The sequence below is a fragment of the Eurypyga helias genome, unplaced genomic scaffold, assembly GCF_000690775.1.
Source record: "Eurypyga helias isolate BGI_N326 unplaced genomic scaffold, ASM69077v1 scaffold22907, whole genome shotgun sequence".
Taxonomy (NCBI): Eukaryota; Metazoa; Chordata; class Aves; order Eurypygiformes; family Eurypygidae; genus Eurypyga; species Eurypyga helias.
In genome coordinates, this window is record NW_010261477.1 from 2,483 (window position 1) to 21,873 (window position 19,391).

Genomic DNA, 19,391 nt, shown 5'->3' on the forward strand with positions numbered 1-19,391 from the left:
GAGGCACTGGAACAGGTTGCCCAGAGAAGCTGTGGATGCCCCATCTCTGGCCGTCTTCAAGGCCAGGCTGGATGAGGCTTTGAGCAACCTGGTCTAGTGGAAGGTGTCCCTGCCCACGGCAGGGGGGTTGGAACTAGATGATCTTTAAGGCCCCTTCCAACCCTAACCATTCTGTGATTCTGTGATTTCTGATATAACTGCCACTGCTCACAATGTCACTGCCATTATGACCAGAGAATTCCAGGCATTTGGGAAATTTTAATTCACTGCTATCAGTCAGGACTTAGTGCTAGAGACTGAAGGCTCTTGGGTACATAGCCAAGCCTTAGCAAAACCTAAAACTCTCAAAGTCTGGAAAGCCTAAAGCCGGTAGTGCTTTTCAGATCCTGCAACATGTAGACAGAATTGTGGAGAGCTTCAGCTTTAGGAGCTGCCTGTCCCACAGCCCTTTGGGCTCTCGTAACAGATCTTCATGCCATTTTCTGAAAACTTGGGCTCCTAGGAAATGCCCCACAGCTGAGGTTCTCGGCTCTGTAAAAGCTTGCAATAAATTTGACAAAACAGCACTTTAAGTGGTTTTATAAAGATGTCTGGGTGGAAAGTTAGGCAGGTCTGTTTATGATCACTCTTCCCTTCCTTACTTTGTCTTTGCTATAGCTCACAGAATGCTGGGTTTACAAAACAGCTTCTCACAAACTTTTTAGTGATTCATGAATTTGTGAAGGATGGCAGTGATGGCACATACACTCACTTACTAGGAATGCTGCGGTTAGTTTGATGTAATGCATGAAGGGTGTCACAGCTGAACGCTATCCGTGCAGAAAGGCTAACTGATTGTAACTTTTGAAACTTAGGAAACTATGAAAGTAAAATCCAAGTTCTTCTTTCTGAAGTGGATGTTAATTGTAAGGTGCTGGGTCCATTCTATACAGACAAATATTTGTGAGCAATGCACTTTGAAGGGGATAATGCATTTACTGTTTGGCAGATAAACTACATTTAAGTACTGTTTCCAGCAGAAACAAAAAAACCCTGTCTGAAAAAAGCGGCTCATCTTTGCTATGTTGGGCATCAAAAACTTACCCAAGAACCAATGATAAGATGAATAAAGTTAATTAAGAAGTGGCAGACTTGCAGGAATTACATTACCGCTCTAAGTCTATAAGTATTCCATTAATTTCTTTCAATTGACAAAAAAAGGGGCAGTGACGAGTTAAAAGTGCCTACTTCTGATACCAACAGTTATGCACACTTTTCGCTCCTTTTCTTCTTGAATGCCATACATCTTAACTCCATTTTTTTTAAAAGATGTTCTATTATCTAACACAATCAGGAAAAGGCTTTTGTTAAAAATACTAATATCTGTATATTCTCTTGGGAAAAGTGGCTGTTGCAAGTGCATTTGTTTGATGGAAGTTTAGAGCAATTCATGTTAAAAATAGGAACATGTATACAGAAAAAAAAATGCAAACCCAAAATACGCTACAGGCAGGGAATTTTATACAGTTATCTCCTCCTTGTCATAGTAGTTAAAATGTACCTGCAATTACTAAAAATTAAGACAATATAATTAAGTTGCTAGCCATCAGGTTTTCATTTACATCAGGTTCAATTTCCATTCTACCTGGCAATATCTACCTGGCACTTGAGAACTGTGTCCTTTCCTATCACAAGCTTTGTTTGTCAAATCAATCCCAATTCTCTCTTCAAAAGTGGTTTACTATCAGGGACTTACTAGATAATTTCTCTGATGGGAAATGAGAAGTAATTTAATTTTCTTTCCTTTGTCTGCAAAGCTGCCAATACAAAACGTCTTTTGCCATCAAAACTCTACTACATACGCATATACTAGTTGTAAGCTAATAGTTTCTACATGTTTTCAAGGGCTCTCACACTGAAATTTATTTTAAATCAAAACTTGCTCTGTTCTAGATTGACTCAAACTGCAAAGGTGCAACAAAACCCAAAAAGGATGAGAGCACTTGTAGAGAAAAATGAGAGGAGAAATGATTCACTCCAAATAAAACACAACCCACATATGTTTAACAAACTCTTCATTCACCTTCCCTATACTGACAAACCGTGTACCGTTAAATTGATTTATCCTGGAAAACAGATGAGCGCAGATAACATACATTTGACTTTCAGGATGCAAGGTCGCCCTGCAGTTTAGATTCCATTAACTAATCTTAACATGTGAGCGATTAATTTGCCCACAAGTGTAACAGTTAGAACAGATGCAGCTAATAAATTTGACTGTGTTACTTCATAATTGCTGTCTCCACATTGGTATAAGCATCATTCTCAAACAGAAGTTATGGGCTCATTGTAAAAATTACTGGGGGAACTGGCCTGTGTTATTCAGGAGTAAAATGTGATAAGTGAGATTTCTTTTTGGTTTAAAAAATAAGCAGATCAGGGAAATAACAGAAAGCTGAACATCCTAAATACAAAAAACTATTATTTGTGCATTTATATTTCATGAGTGCTGAAACAGGGTCTTTAGTCAGAATCGTCTGCTGCTGTAAATTAACTAACTTAAGCGGAGAAATAAAATCTCTGGGACCAATTCAACAACAGTAAATACAAAGCCATTTCGGACAGGCAGATGTTTCTTTAACAGCGCCTGTACTTTGCACAGCCACTCTGGCCATCTGATGCTTGTACAGCTGAACTGAAAAGCACCATACCTTCCGAAGAGGTTTGAGCTTGGTCTCCATTATGAAGTCGTACTTGCAGAGTTCACAACAGCGCGTGTCTGAGCTCTTAATCCACTGGTGCAGGCAGGCCTGATGAACGAAGCGCAGGGTCCCTGTGCAGCGACACGGCGTGATGAGGGGACTTTCATCATCTCCCTCACAGTGACAGATCCTGACAGGAAGGACAGCAAGAGCTAGTGAGGGAACTTTCCAACCAGCGATGCAAAGGCACTTGTTTATTTACGCTGCTTTTTCATTTTCGGGCTTGACATTCATAAAACGCCAGGTATGTGACCTTTCAGATTGAGATCCTGGAACATACTCCTTGTTCCCTACTGTCACTTAGTAATTTCTCTTCACTTAGATATTTCTCTTTGAATTCTCTATGTGGCCTGAAGGTGGATCAATAGAAGTAACACTAATTTTCCCTTTTGTGCATGGCAAAACCTTTAAGACAAATACCAGTGCTCGCTCTTATTGTTAAAGGGTCGAGTAGTTCTTGGTCTGTAAGTAATGCCAATAAAACACACGAAGTTAGCAGAATCTAACCCCAAACGGGAAATATCTAGTCTGAAAAGCACAAAAAACTCCTGGGATGCCTCTTTGGAGTTACAAGGTTAAAAGGATAAGAGAACAGTTTTGAGTACTCTGGAGTCATGTGTATGGCGTGGCATATACACACATGCACACAGTTTTTAGGAAGCAAGTGCTAATAAGTCATGGTCCTTCCTCTCTTTCATTTTTTACTGGCCCTTTGAAGCAGATATCTGTGTTCTGTGGGAAAATAAAAACTACAGCTGTAAGCAGAACCTAAGGTAGAGGCTGGTGCCAGAACTGTTGTTACCTTGTAATGGGATACAGAGCTTTTCACGGTGTGGTTTTGTGTAAAATGATCAGTGTCCTAACATCACAATCTGATGGTTTTCTTCTGTGGCACATATCCAATGTCCTTATCACATGTCTTGGTGATCTTCCCCTCTTCCAAACAGACTCCTGATCCATATCAAGAAAACATTCACCCATCGGAACCAATGACAACTTTACTGGCAAGCGTCAGAAGGCTTAACCGAACACCCAAAGGGAAGGAGGTTCAACTCAGCCAAGAGTAACTCCCTCCCATCCCCACCCCAGAAACTACACAACAAAGCATCCTCCCTTAGTGAATGTCCTAAGAGTCAAATTGGCGTGTAAGGGCTGGGGGGTGAGGGGAGCTGAACCCTGAGAAATGTTATTTCAAAATAGAGAAGTAGCAACAACAGCACAGATCCTGGTGTTACGCAAACGAAACAGTGCTTAGAACCCTAGTCCTTAGGAAAGGCACGCTCAGAACTGTGTGTGCAGAAGAGTCTGAACGGGTCTGAGGAATAACTCTCCCCTTTATGCAGAAAACACTGGCCACGTCGCTCCTGGGGTAAGAAAAAGGCTGGGGAGGTCCCTGCAGCGAGGGGGAAGAAGGGCGACCTTCTCCACAGCACTGGAGCACCCAGCATACGTCAGGAGGCGGCTTGGCAAAGACATCCTGTGGTGCTACAGGCCGGCTCTGAGGCTGCCAAGTCTGCAAGCAGGGGAGGAGGAAACTTCATCGTCTAAATGAAAGATCTGTGGATCAAAACCAGCTGCTTCACTGTTCTTCCATGGTGTAGCCTTGAGAAGATGAACCTACAACAATGGAAAAGCAGAAGAAAGCTGCTTTCCTGGATATATAGAAAGAGACTAAAAAAAAAAAAAATAAATAAATTTAACAGAAGAATGAAGCTTTGGAAACCTTGTACACAAAAGCCAGATTTCAGCATCTGCGATGATGCCCGTACAGCATCTTACATCCCAGGGGAGTGGAGGGAAGAAAAAAACCACATTCATTGTTTGGGACACATTTTACAAGAACTCAATTTACAGTCTTTTCTTTACTCAGCCAAGGTAGATGCACCAGTGGCTTAGTTCTTAAATGGAAACTGGCTATATGCTGACTTCTTATTGAGCCTGGAGCTTACGCAGAACTAAATTTTCCAAGTACCGAATAGCTGTTTTGCTAACAAATGCATTCCCATGTGAGAGTTACATAAAAACCATCATTTTCTTTCTAAATTAAATCTATTTCCCAAAGGAAAACTAGTATTCTTTGTTCATTTAAATTGAAGCTACACATAATTTATTTTACAGGCTTAGCATTTAAACTATTTAGAAATTAGACAACTAAGCTAGGTCCCCAAGAGACATTTTTTTTTTTTTAATACTGCCAGAATTGTTTAAAATTATTTTAAAAGCTAAAATACAAGACTAAAACTCCACTGGGATCTTCAAATAAAGTGACACTGCAAATCTGAAATGAAGTATTCTTCAGTAGAAATACTTTTACACAAAAGCACTATGTATGTATCAATTATACATTCTATTTATGCTTTCATTGTATAGAGGTCGGAAGCTAAACATACAAATAACAGGGTCACGTTAAGAACCTACATTATACAGAAGCTCCAACTAAATTAATGGCCTCTTCTGGCTTGCTGACAGTGAAATACATAATGAGAATAAAACCAAACTTCAAATATAATTAAAGTCCAGAGAAAATAACCAAAGGCATGGTTTTCATTAGCTTGAATGCTCTTTGGTGCAATTTAGCTCTTCATTATTTGATTAGCCAGAAGAAATTAGCTTAGAAAAAATTTGTGCTACCTAAACTCACAAACACAGTCTTTAAGGATACATGGGTGCCTGACAGCCATTGAAACAGACTGTTGGCTAGCTGCTTAAATTCCTCCTAGATGCTTGAGCCAGATAACTTGTCATGTCGTGCAGAGTCGCGGTACTGCATCAGAATTTTGTGTGTCTTTGCCCTTTGCTTTATTTATCTATCATGTACGTCATCATTATTACAAATTACAGAAAACATACTGTAAATAACGGTTTTGAAAAATATGTTGTGCAAACAGAACCGAAGCAGGGATAAAAGCATAGACTTGTGTAGATAAGAGTGGTACCTAAACCAAGTCAGAGGCAGAGAGAACTACCATTCCTATTTTTACATGATCACAACTGCTCAAAATTTTCACCCATCAGACTGACACTTTACAAGGCTGACCTTATCCTGAGAGTAAAATCTGCTTACATTAGAAATTAGCTGGATTAAAAAAACCCAACCCAACCCAAACCAACAACAACAAAAAAAAAACCACTCACCACTATAAAGAAAAAAAAAATTGCTAAATCTGTACTGGTTTATCTACAAGGTGTAGTACAGCACTGATCACAGCTAATGGCTGCAGTTTCAGCTGCTCAGACACACCTGCGGAATTTATGTACTCAGCTTTTCTCAACTTTCTAGTCCTTTAGTAGATAAATGGACTTTATTATAGAGCAATACTTTTGACTATCTGGAAATGGAGGGGAGGAAAGTCAGCCAGCGATTTGATCAAATCCTTTTAGTTGGTATCCCCTTATAGTCACAAATTGGGCCTGCATAATTTTTTTCTTTTTTTTGGTAGGTTTGACAGCTTAGTGCTTTAAAGATTCCTTCCTAAGAACAGGACCTCACTCGTCTAGGGGAAAAGATGAATACCAAGCTCCAAAGGAGCTTTTGCTCTATAAATCTTGAGTACACCAGAAAACACAGCATATATCAGCTATAAGATGTTCTTCTAATTCAGATACACAAACATTTTGTGAGAGTGTGTGTGTGATATACACCTACAAACATACCCCTACACATTGAGATCACAGAATAATTTTCTTTAGAGAAAGCTCACTGTGTAACTTTATGAAATAATAATTTAACAGTGCAGCCATGCTTAAGTTTTTGCTTTATATGCCAGTATTTTATTACCCAGCACACAATTCTCTAGCACAGCATTGTTTCTACAAACTTCAGCACACAGATGTACCAAACAGAGAAATTTATGCCAACTCTGTGCATATATCAGACAAAAATCCATAAAAGTTCTGTAAAGGCTGTTCTTAAATAGCAGGTTCACTTAAAATGTAATGAATTAGCAAAAAGAAAAACCACTTTTCAGGGGAAAAAAATCAAAAACGCTAAACTGAAAAGATAATTAGACTTTGTGAAAGATTTTGCATAATTCATACAAAAACTGTTGCAGATTTCTTGTATGTTCCCACCCAATTCTCAAACAGAAACAGAATAGTTCAATTTAGAAAATTTTTTAGAGTAAGATGTATGTAAAAATAAAAAGTTAAAGAAGTTTACTGAGAACATTTTACAATTACTTTTTGGAATTTCTTTTTGTTCCAAATAATAATTGCATTCAAGGCACATTCAAATGATTCTGAAAAATTTTATGTGATGTATTGAACTTTGTACTGTAATGAGTATGCAAAAGGAGTAAATAAAGTTACTAGTAGTTTAAGGAATACAAAGGAGCTATTGATAGCATAAGCATATATATAAACATAAATGAGAGAAATTCCTTACTGGATTGAAATCAAGAGATGCTGCTAAACTAAGGACTCAAAAGCAAAGCATCTTCAGAATTTTGTACTGTTGCAGCATCTTTAATTCCATGACTATGAACAATTTTCTCTTGTTTCCCATGGTCCTCTCATTGCAAAAGGTAAAAGGCAGGAAGGGAAGTACAAAATGTGAGGCTAGTTGGGTGACATTTATGTGCTAATTGAATTTAGGCTGATTTGCAGAAAACCAGAAAGATCTACATTGGATGACTGTCCTTCGCTTGTCATCATATTAAGACTGTTTTTCCATACGGACAAACATTTCTTTTATAATCTCAGTTTAAAAGGCCAACTAAAATCAGTTTGAAGCAAGGAGTTCACATGCAAAATCTGCAGGTTTTCCTGACAGTGGTTTAGTTTAGCAAAATCATAGCAATCAAAATTACAATCTAGATGGTTACTCATTATCTGAGCTGCTTATTGCAAGAGATACAGAGAGATTCCAACAGGTTTGTAGCTTTTCCTTCACATGCAAGGTAACAATTTTACTCTCATTAAAGAGTTGCACTGGAAAAACAGCAGTTATCCTAACCTGTCTTTCACTAATCCAGTTTACTCCTCAGTAATTAAGAATCTATGCCAATTTCTAAGCTGCTGTAGTGAAGTATAGAACGTGCTTGTTCTGCAGGAGTCTTGTGTGTATTGTGAAACTTACTGCTCTACCCTTACGCGGTTGGCAAGTGCTCCTGTGTGACAGCATCTGCACAGCTGGTTTCCATGGATGACTATTGTGAAAGGGAGGTGATTAAGGATAAGAATGAATTAGCCTGTCCCTACTTGTGCTTCACGCCACATAAGAGCATTGTCATTAGACGCAGCACTGGTGGAGGAGAGCTTGCAGTCTTGCAGTAATTCTGCACCACCAGACCGCTTTCAGTCCATATTAGATTGGCACTGCATCTCTGTACCTAATCAAATTTTCAAGGGTTTTGAGCCATTACTTGCAGACAAAGGGTTTTGATACAGCAATGTAGAGCAGATAGCTTTTATAGTATTTTGTAAAAATATACCAGGCTACATTTTACCTTCATTAATAAATATGCAACTCATACAGGGGCATGGGCATACTAGTAATGATGATACATGATAATGCTTAAGGGCTATAAATGCCATAATTGTGTAAAAACTGTATTGTTCTCTAACATTCCTTGGTGCTATACAGCTATGTCTATGTTAACAAGTATTGCAGTGCAAGCGTAGTTTTTCAATTCTGTTGAAAAAGAACCCAGCAAGTGCTAAAAAACAGGTATCTACATCATGGACATCTTGGTGGGGGTTGGCTGGACAAGGCTTCGAGCAACCTGGTCTAGTGGAGGGTGTCCCTGCCCACGGAAGGGGGGTTGGAACTAGGTGGTCTTACCCAAACCATTCTATGATTCTATGATATTGATTAAAGGTTGGACCAGAAAATGTGTCTCAGTTCACTTTCACTCAAAGGGAATACAGCTGAGAACCCTGACACCGATCCCCAGTGTGGTCTAGATTGTGATAAAAGTAAAGGTGGTCAGATGTGCTTTAAAAGCAGGCTCCTTGTCTGAAGTAAAGCACTAATGGATGACAAAATTAGGAGGAGCTGTGACATGTTTACTGCCACTGTGATTTGCAATTCCTATGCACTGTGAATGAAACTAATGCAGATGCCCAATACCCATATACTCTCATTTTCTTCAGGATGTAGGTAGAATAGGAATGCTTTCAAACTTTTAACAGATCTCCCTCATAAAAGGGGGAATATCTTCTCCATGTGAATATGCTCAAGGAAGAGAAAACCTACTCAAAAAATATTATTTTTGGTGAGAAATGATTGAAAAGGCAGTTAATATCTTGACCTTCACTGCAAAAGCATGCCTGGACTCATAATTATTCTGCAAAGATAAATTCTTACCCTGCTCAGTGGGTACATCTCCTTGCTACATCTCACTGCTACTAAAGGAAGCTTAGTCAGGGAGAAACAGCATAGCTTGAAAATGTTGGAGTGAATCCCTGGCTTTGATTTTTGGTTGTGAGGATTATTAGCTGCCAGCATAAAATACCATGAGGTCCTTGGTTATCTTAATTGGACCAAAAGGAAACAATTCCACATGTTTGCAAAAGGATACACAAAATTTCTGTCTTTAATGTCTGATAATCTTAAGAAAACTGCCCCCCTGTCCAAAAAAGGACAGGAGGACAATTTATGAAGTGCTTACAGTGTTTTTAGACAGTGAGAACTTACAAGTGAAGCAAATAACTTGATGGACAACTCACAGGAAATAATTAACTCATTCATAAACAGAAACATATCAAACTTTGCTACTGCATAATCTATCATTTGGAAGAAAAAAAGAAGGTAAATTCACTAAATATGTTCACCCTGCAATAGGGTGCAGCATGCCATGTTTCCCTTTCTTTTTTTTTTTTAAATCTTGTTTAGATTCTTTCCACTGTTAAAACACAAAGTAATCTAAATGACAAATTGGTCTTCCTCTCCATTTAAACACAGTGTGAATGAAGCACATTAATTTTCTGTACCAAATATAATCAATTTGTATACCTCTTCCCTGTCACCCCTGCCCTCCCATTATGCTATACGTTCAGCTGCCTTTATCTGACTAGAGGAAAAAAAACATTTTCAAAATGTTGCACCACACCAGTGGAATTTCGTAATGGTCTAGGTAAAGCTTTCCCCTGATTTCTGCAAACGTGATCAGAATTTGTAAGAGGCCCAAGAGTAAACAACATTAGCAAAAGCACACTAAATCTTTTATTTTGTCAACATTTCTCGTCCTTCTATTAATCCTCCATTTTAGGTGATAAATAGAATATCTAACCGTCTAAGGAATTACAAGTAATTCCTGCCTCAGACGCACTGTCAGTGCAACCTAAGACAAGATTTACTGCACATAACACAGTTCAGAGAACTAGAGACTGCATCTTAAAAAAGGATTTAGATTTCCTCCCACCCACCTAGTGAAAGTCAAAGCTTTAAGTAACTAAACTCTCTACAGAACATATGCAAGCTTTAGGTATTTAATAACGGGACCCTTAAAACCAACGGTCTCCTCTCACCCAAACTTTCCAGCAGGAAGTGGTGCCATTTCACCTATTGGAATGAAAAATAATTATAAGTTTGGAGAGAAAGAAGCAGAAACCAAGACTTAGTCCTCCGCCAGTTAAGTGACCCTAACCACAGCAAAGACATGCCTGCCTTGTTTCGGCTCTCCTTGCATCTTTCTGAATCATAGAGATCTTCCAAAAGAGGCTGCATAACCAGATGGCTAAAGAGGTGACAGATGGGGCTTTGAACCATCAGGCAGAAAGTAGAATTAACCAGGATTTAATGCTGCTTCAAAGACTGATGAACCACTAGACCATCATACAGAGCAGGAGATTCCTCAGAAAGCTGAAGATTCCTATCAGAAAGTCACCTTGCAAAAGAAGGCTTTGTACAGGAAAGTAAACAGCAGTCATAACTCTTTAAAAGGAGGGGGTGAGGAGATTTGACTCGTAATGAGGGAATGTATCATCCTGAGACCTTAAGGAAGACCCTAACATCCCAGGAAGAAACATCTTCAGCCAAACACTACAGTCTTGGCAGTTCAGCATCCTCCAGTGTTCAGTGATTTTAGAGAGCTCTGGATGGTATTTCAAGTCTATGTATTCTGCACTACAGCTTAAATTATTTACTGGATCCAACTTCATGGCTTCAGTATAAATATTTAAAATAAGCGTTAAATTTCAGTGGTAGTGTTTGAGCCTACATATCTATCTTTTGTTCCCCTTTCTCTTTTTAACTGAAGTCCATGAGAACTTGGTTTCTCCTAAGAGGCTCTTTGTCTTCCGATTTTTTGAGCACTCTATTACAAGAAGATTTCAGGATGTAAGAATTTTCATGCAAGATACTAATTTTGCAGGTCCTGGTAAATAATATTTTTAAAAAAAACCAAACCTACCCCTGTGACAACACTTGATTTCACAGTGGGAAACCACATAACAATACTGCCTCTTGTCAAGTGCAATGTACACTATTTCTTCCTATTTATCATAGAACCATAAGATTTGGGTTTGGGTTGGAAGGCACCTTAAAGACCATCTAGTTCCAACCCCCCTGCCATGGGCAGGGACACCTTCCACTAGACCAGGTTGCTCAAAGCCTCATCCAGCCTGGTCTTGAACACTTCCAGGGATGGGGCATCCACAGCTTCTCTGGGCAACAACAACTTATAATTGTGTTAACACATAGCAACACCCATATTAGTCTTTTCCTAAGTTTATAATGGCCTTTTAATAAATACACCAGCTTTTTAAGCTGATGTTAAAAAAATTTTACTTGAAGTAGATTCTGCAGATCTCATGAATCAACTACATCACCTCCCTTACTAATTCTTACCAGCCTTCTGGCTTGCCCTACTCTTCTTTACTCTTAGAAACATCCTTTAGTTTAGATAAAACCTTTAAGATCATCAAGTCCAGCTGTTAACACTGCTAATACCACCACTAAACCTTGTCCTTCAGCACCTCATCCACACATCTCAAATACCTCCAGGGATGGTGATTCAACCACTTCCCTGGGCACCCCGTTCCAATGCCTGAAGACCCCATTCGATGAAGAAATCTTTCCTAATCTAAACCTCCTGTGGTGCAACTTGAGGCCATTTGGTCTTGTCCTATTACTTGTCACCTGAGAGAAGAGACCGACGCCTTCAAATGACAGCCTTACTTTACTTCACTGCATACAGAGTCAGTCATGAAGTTCAATAAAACAAAAATTCTACGTCTGATATGCATTTTTTTCCTAGTGAGAAACTCCATCTTATTTGTGTGTATGGTTTCTTACAGCTTACAGCATTGCAGTTCAGTGTTGTTGCTGAAATTACTACATCAGTGCTACAAAAAGGCCTTACACCAGAAGCATAGCTAGTCAAACACAAAATATATTTCAATTCTCCTATCATAAATAATAAAAATACCATAATATTAAATTGGAGTCAATACACAAAGCCCCCGTTAGCCTCATACAGACCAGAGGAAGATACTTCTGAGGTTGTGCTTCAAGGCATATGGCAAATTCCAGAATAAAGTATATAGAAAGAAAATCTCAGCTACAGGGCAACTTCAGAAAAGAGAGATCCAACTCCAGGATTTAGAAAGCCCACCCCGTAACTCTCACCAAAAAAAAAAAAAAAAAAAAAAAAAAAAGGTGCCAAAACAACTCAACATGGCCAGAACTTATATAGTGGTACCTAATCGCAGAAGCAGAAACCTTGCTTCCTAACGGACTCCAGATGAAAGGAGTATGTTCAGGGAAGAGATTGTAAAGATCATTCACTGATGTCATGTCATTTCCTCATCATTTTGGAAACAGAAGCAGTGACACTGAAAGGGGAAATGTCTCATTTGATGTGACCAGGAGGCCTTCGTTAAGACCAGCTGAAGCATATATTGCACCATGGTACTGTACTTTATCCGCCTGACTAATGTGCTTATGCTAGGGTAGCTCATGTCCTGTCACATTCCCACTTATGCGGCTAAATGCACATTGAGGAAACTGTTTATAGGCTTATGTGCGTATATAAATGTGTTCCACTGCCAGTAATTCATGAGGAAGTAAATGAAAAAAAATGCCTACCCAAACACTTAAAGGCACAATAACTGGAGATGTTTAAGATTCCTATTCCTCTGTTGGTTCTACACATCCCATCTAGGTGAGAGCCATTCCTCTCAGCCAGTTTTGTCTTATCAACTCGAAGACAGAAATATCTGGATGAAAAGCTTGAAGAAACATCTCAACAAAACGAATTTTCCACATCACAACCAGCTATGTTAATTCCATTCTTAGAATAAACATCACAAAGAAATCCTTTTTCTATTTCTCATGCAGAAAAATGGTTACTGTATGTGCACAGCTTCACTGAAACATCATTCTTTTTTTGTTTCAGAAGCAAGACTCTGCATCTGAAGACAAACATGCCACAGATCACGAGTCAACTAAGAGCACGGACCTGTCCCGAAAAAACAGAAACGACAGTCTAAACTGGACTGGTATTAAAAACATGCTTTCTTTTTTCTTCAGCTGTCTGCATATTGATTAAGACAATTTATCAGCTATGAAAAATTAACATGCTTTTGATTTTGTAATGTTCCTACAGTAATGCAGTTATGACTCTCTTGTCAAATTTTACACAGCAGGCCAAGTTATCAACTCTGTTGAGTTTCATTCTGGTTGTTCAAAGAGCACCTCCACTGATAGCAAGCCTAGGGACACATACCTGTCAGAACTTTTCAACCTTCCTCTACTAAACAAGAGCCTAGCTGGAAAGTTTGCACGCACATCCAAAAAGTCCATCCTTGAACCAAGCGCCAACTCTTACAAAAAGGGCCTGAATAACTATAATAAAATTGAATGGGTTGAGAAGACAGATAAAAGACTGGAGTCCGCTTTCCATCTGAAAGCAAAGTCTAAGTCTGGGGACTTAGGCAACAGTTACAATTAATCTACATGAGACGATGACAAAACTTTGACTTTTCTCTTTTTTTTTAACACAGTATACTTAAGTCCATATAAAGACCCATACTGAAATAATGTATGTCAGGTTTTGGATAGCTCATATTCTTAACAGTTATTAAATGGCCTTATTATGTACGTACTGTGCCTGGTACACTGGATCTTGAATACACACAGGCTTGGCGGTTCAGAAATTTAAGACAGCTCTGAAGCTGCTGAAGTAGTTATCTGTGCACATCTCTGCATCACACCACCTAGCCATACCTCAGGTCCTTCAAAAATGCATCACACAGCACTAACTGTGTTAGTAATGGCTTATATCTCCTGCTGTGAAAAAAGCACAATGCATGCACATTATCTTTTTTCTTTTTAAAACTAGGATCTTTGTAGTGTGTTTCTAGGCTGAAGTATACTGTGAAAGTGTATGATGTGGCATCATGAACTTCCTCATTCTGACTGTGTTTACATTTGCATGCAAATTTCTTCCCAGCAAAGAAAAGTGAGAAGTCTTGGGTTACCATATCAAGAAACTAAGCCTGATCCTCATTTACACTCTGCAGATGACAGTGCTAGCACAAAAGTTTGGAGGGGGGAAAGAAATACTTGCTTCAGTTCTGCTGAACTTAAAGGATGGTGCATTTTCATTTACTATGAAGTCAAGTAACTCAAAGCCACCCAGCTGTCTACTCCAAATACCGACAGCACCTCAAAAGTGGCCAGCTTCCTCTCATTTCCAGGGGAAAATGCTCACCTTCTGATTGTGTGGTTCACACTCAGTGTATCAGACTGCCAGAACCCTGAACTTCTGTACTAGAGAGAATTGTTGGTGTTGCTTTTTCTTCACCAGAGCTTATATAAAGCTTATTCTCTCCAATCACGCTTTGTATCGTTCCAGTCCTTGTGATGAGTACCAAACAACAGCCCCTACATCTTCAGTGCTGAGCAGTGCAAGGTCTTGCATGGGTCTGACTGGAGGGGTTATTTTGCATCACCATCCACCAGATTGCTGTGGTAACAGCAGCTCTAGAGGACACCGGATCAAAACAATAAATTTATTTTGTGTCAGTTCATGAAAAATGAGACAGCTGGATTTGAACTGACCACGGAGGAGGAAAAACTCCATATCCCATTGTACTGAGTTATCTGGCACTATGCCTCATTCTCTGCCTCTGGCTGGAGATATAAAACACACTAATACTCTGCCAGAGGACACAGCGTGTCCACCTTCATGAAGAAAAAGGAAGCAAAGAAAAACATTTGGTCCCCTTGTATTATTACTGGTTTTAAATAAGAGAAGCGTGACAGCTGAAATATGTTAACTCCTCTGTAGCAAAGGCTTTGGTATTATTTCATATGGCCTGCCTAGCAGGTGATTACTGAGAAGCAGTGGTAGAAAGCAGTCGAGAGAAGGGCACACAGCCCACAGTGGTAAGAAATTCCTTTTAAAAATGCTAGATCTTTCTTATTACGGACTAACCTGCATACTTCTACATCATCAGACCAGTCATCATACAACACTGGAGGCTTCTGAACAGCATCAGTCACACTGGGCCCTGCTCCAGCAGGTGATGCATTATCTGGGGCTGCTAGAGCATCACTGCCAGAGCCTGCCTCTGCAAAGCAGTCCTTCGTGTCTTTATTGTGTCTAAGGAACGTCGCGGGCTGACGATCTCTGTAGTAGCTTTTGCCTTTGCTTTTCCCACATTTTTTTGAGGAAATCCTTGTTTCCTGAGACGATGCTGAAGACTGTGATTCCTTTAGCCTTGGAACCATTCTTCGGCGGTGGTTTAATGTAGGATTCTCAGGGTCAGATATCTCTTGCTTCTTTTTCCCCACTGCCCCCAAGGTGACAAGTTCAACAGCATTACTGGTTGCAGACCCGTCCTGGTTAGCGCATGGTCTATTGTTCCTTCTCCCCCTCCTGGGCATTCTGGCCTTTTCTCTTGCTCTCCTCCTAGCCTGAGCCCACTGACTCTCATCCGAAGATGATGATGAATCAGATGTATTCCAGCTGGATCTTGCAGGCTCAGGATGCAATTTACAGACATTCCCCTTCCCTTGCTTTTCTGTATGCTCACCATTGTCTCCAGTCTCTCTTTTCTGCCTAAACCTTCGTTTTACTTGTTTCCTACCAGCCTCCCTATTAGAAGGGGTCAGCACCATGACAGGTGTTGCATGTTCAAGTTCATCTTCTGACAAATCATGCAAGGTAGAAGATCTAGACAAAGCAGTAAGCAAAGGAAAGGGATGGAAATGGTAAGGGTGGGTGGAAAGAGAGAAATCAAAAAAAAGGATGAAAATGAGTACATGAATATTAATAGAAAAACATGAGACTGTAAAGCAAATACAGAACCAAAGTAAAAAGAGAACAAAAACAAAGGGAAATCAAAAGAAAACTAAAGTCTATGTAAATTATGAATAATTTTAAGCAGAAGCAAGAGCTACATATTATTTAATAAAGACAACAAGTAACAAGTATCAGCCAGACTCATGTATATTTTTCTCAGCACATACCTACAAATGTCCTGAGTGGAAGGGCAGACAGACAACCGTGACTGACTCCTGGGTGCTGTTCCTGTTGTAGGACTGCTTGCCTGTTGAAATAAATTAGATAGTTTGGAGTCTTTGTCCATGAAATACATTGCAGATATTTTACTGCTTTGCCACATGATGACAACATTAAAATTGCTGCTGCTGTTCATAGCGCACTGCTGAATGCATGCAAGCTCACAAAATACAGGAAGCCTGACCAAAAGCAAAACCTATTTGTGGAACTAAACAAGACTGAAGTGTTTCAGCTCTCATTTGCTCATGACTACTTTCTGTCGCTGTTTGAGGAAGCAGCTTTCAACATTTGAATTTTCATTTTGCTTTTGATCTACTGTAAATGTCTGATGGGAAAGGATGTTGTTTTTATTTCATGCAATCAAACAACCATGATGATTCCTTTCAAAATGGAGTGAAGTGCATTTACATTATGCTGAATGATGAAGAGCACAAAGCTAACCTATGTTGAGTGGACTAACAGAACAGCTAGAAAATTAAAGTATGTTTTAAAAGGTTTTCAGTGCAATCAGATCTTCTAGAAGAGCTCAGATATGTTAAACTGATGAGCTGGAGAAGACCAAAGTGCAGGCTGCATCTCTACACAGCTGAACACATTCTCAAACAGCAGGAGAGGTATACAACATGTTTAGTACGTGACATTTTGCTCATAAGTTTGCTGCTACAAGTTCTAGACTCAGTTGCTCAATACTTCTGTATTTTGAAGGTGTTAACAGCAAACCATTTCAATCTGCCTCACAGTGTACTGGCAGCATAGCTGTATGGAATCCAAATCTAAATCCAAGGCTTTGTGATTCCTCAGGATCACTCACAAGGTACAGTATTGTGGGGAGAGGGTTCAGTACAAATAATTCTTAATGCTATGGTTGTCCTTTAGCTGATAAGAGCATTAGCTTTTAGTAAGCAACCCTATCCCACTGTGACCACCGCTATCAAATGGAGGCAAAATACTATAAGCCTAGGGGTTCCACAAGATCACGTGCCAGGTGCAGAGGAAGGATGACATTAGGCAACATTACAAAGTACAAATAGTAGGGACATGTAAAGGCTGTCATCCCAAGCTTTTGTACTAGCAAATCAAATTCAGCCACATGTAAAGTCCATAATTAAAATTATTTCTAGCTCACCTTTCACAGACATTTTTGTGGTGTCAGTTTGAAAACTAACAGTACAAGCAAAATAAATAAATACAGCAAGTACCTGCTGACACTTCAGTTTTATCCAAGGTTCTTAATATCTGCTGTATTTCATGCAGAGATCTTTTGGAAACAGTCACCACTATGTGCATCTTTTTGCCTTTAGTGGGACTTAAGAACGGTGCCTTTGCATGAAAATAATCTTCTAGCTTTTGTAATCCCAGTAACCCTTTTTACCTCTTGATGTGTTACTATCCCACCACCAAAAATATTACTAATTCTTTACTACTAGTTCCAGGAAACGAAACACAGAGGTATGACAACTTAGTCAACATAAGACATTACACTGATAAAGCATTTGGGCACAATCCTTATGTTCATATGTTTTTTTTCAATGCCTAGGACCACCAGGCAAAGAAGAAACATTAGAGTGTCTGCAGTCTAATGCTGGAAAAAAGGACAAGTATCAGTGAGAGAACTTGTTTGGATTTCTTACGTCTTTTTCTACAAAAGCAACGTTTCAATTACACATAGTGTGAAGGAATATGGATTGTTTTTACATACACATTAGAAACAGATGGTACATGTATCATTTGGTATATAATCTTTTTCCATCTCAGCCTCAGTGATTAGTTTTAAGTGATTAGGCATACCTTAAGCTAATTAATGAGGACAGATGTAGACATCAGCACCAGAGCCACATTGTTGGGCTACATGCTGCTTCTGTGTGCAAAGACATCCCTCCAGACTAAACCCCAGGCAAAGGACTGCTGAAGAAATCCAGCCCTAGAGCTATGTGTGGACTCCTGAATTCAGCTCCTGTGACTAGTTCCTATTTCTTCTTTCCCCTCACAGCTGCGGGACTGTTGCCATTGCTTCTTTCAGGATCTGTGTACTACAGGCGTTTGGCTTGATCTTAAGCAGTAGTCAGGCCATCCCCATGCCGTAAATGAAAGATTTAGATCACCTTGCAGCAAGCATTACCCACTGAAGGGGTAAGGAGAAGGGCTAAGCTGGCCCAGTAACCATACGGTAGGTCTGCGTAAGTTCAGGAAATTTTCAGCAGCTATTAAAGTAGGAAGTCAGCTAGACGGTTCCTAAGAGGGCTGGAATCAAGCCAGCAGTGAAAACAAATTCTTTGAAAAGCTTTTACACTTATTATTTTGGGGCTGGAGACAGGTGGAAATCTAATTATTTTAAGACAAAAATTCCATTACCAGTGTGATTGCTTAAATCTTGCATTTCACTCTCAGCTGCAAAGACGTCTGCACTGTTTCAGCCTTGCTCAGACAAATTTATTTTCTAGTTCCCCTGTACTAGCATAATTATGTTATGTTTAGTTGCACGTAACTCAGAGGAATCTTTATTTCCTTCTAAAATAATTTAGATCAAATTCTTTTTAAAAAATGAATGCTTTTTGCTTGTTTGTCTAAGCCCTATTGGAGCAAACCTGACATCTGGGCTGCAGCCTATGCACCAATTAAGTTCTCAAAAACAAAGCAAGAGAACGCCAATTTGCCAAGTTATGCACAAGATAATTCAGATCCTCATCGGTGAGTGAGTTTCATTCAGTATGTTTCCACAACTTTTAAATACACATTTTGGTTTTATCTTCTTCAAAGTAGCTGCAGTTCATGGTAAAACGAACTGATGGAGTGATTTATAAAACCAAGAAGGTTACTGTTTCTGATACTCTTTACCTGATGCTTACTTGTGGACCTCACAGCTACTGTAGGGCCTTATTTTGTAAATAACTCCAGTCTTACCTCTGTAAATAAATGGGAGTGGAAGGACCTGTTAATGTCAAATCTTCCCCTGCTATCAGATGCCATGTAATTGCTCACAGCTAGTAGTTTTAAAAAATTCCAACTCGGCTAGAAGCCTATTCCAGACCTTTACCCTAAAATCCCTTTGCACTTTCACCCTACCCACGTTCTGACAGCATAAACTGCACCTACTTTCTGCTGCCAACACTGCCGCTGAGCTTACCTCATTTCATTCTGTATATTCCCTCTCAGCCATCTCCTCTACATGTTATATACC

General features: G+C 39.4%; 1 protein-coding gene across 1 annotated transcript; it reads right to left on the reverse strand.

Moving 5' to 3' along the window:
* Positions 1-2,690: 2,690 nt before the first annotated feature.
* On the reverse strand, positions 2,691-16,349 carry LOC104512424 (E3 ubiquitin-protein ligase MARCH1-like; the record flags this gene model as incomplete). The annotated part of the gene is made up of 2 exons (XM_010155394.1): positions 16,162-16,349; positions 2,691-2,871 (listed from the first exon to the last, which is right to left on the reverse strand). Coding segments are annotated over exons 1-2 (369 nt in total), but the record flags the coding sequence as incomplete, so codon positions are not given.
* Between the last annotated feature and the right edge of the window lie 3,042 nt (positions 16,350-19,391).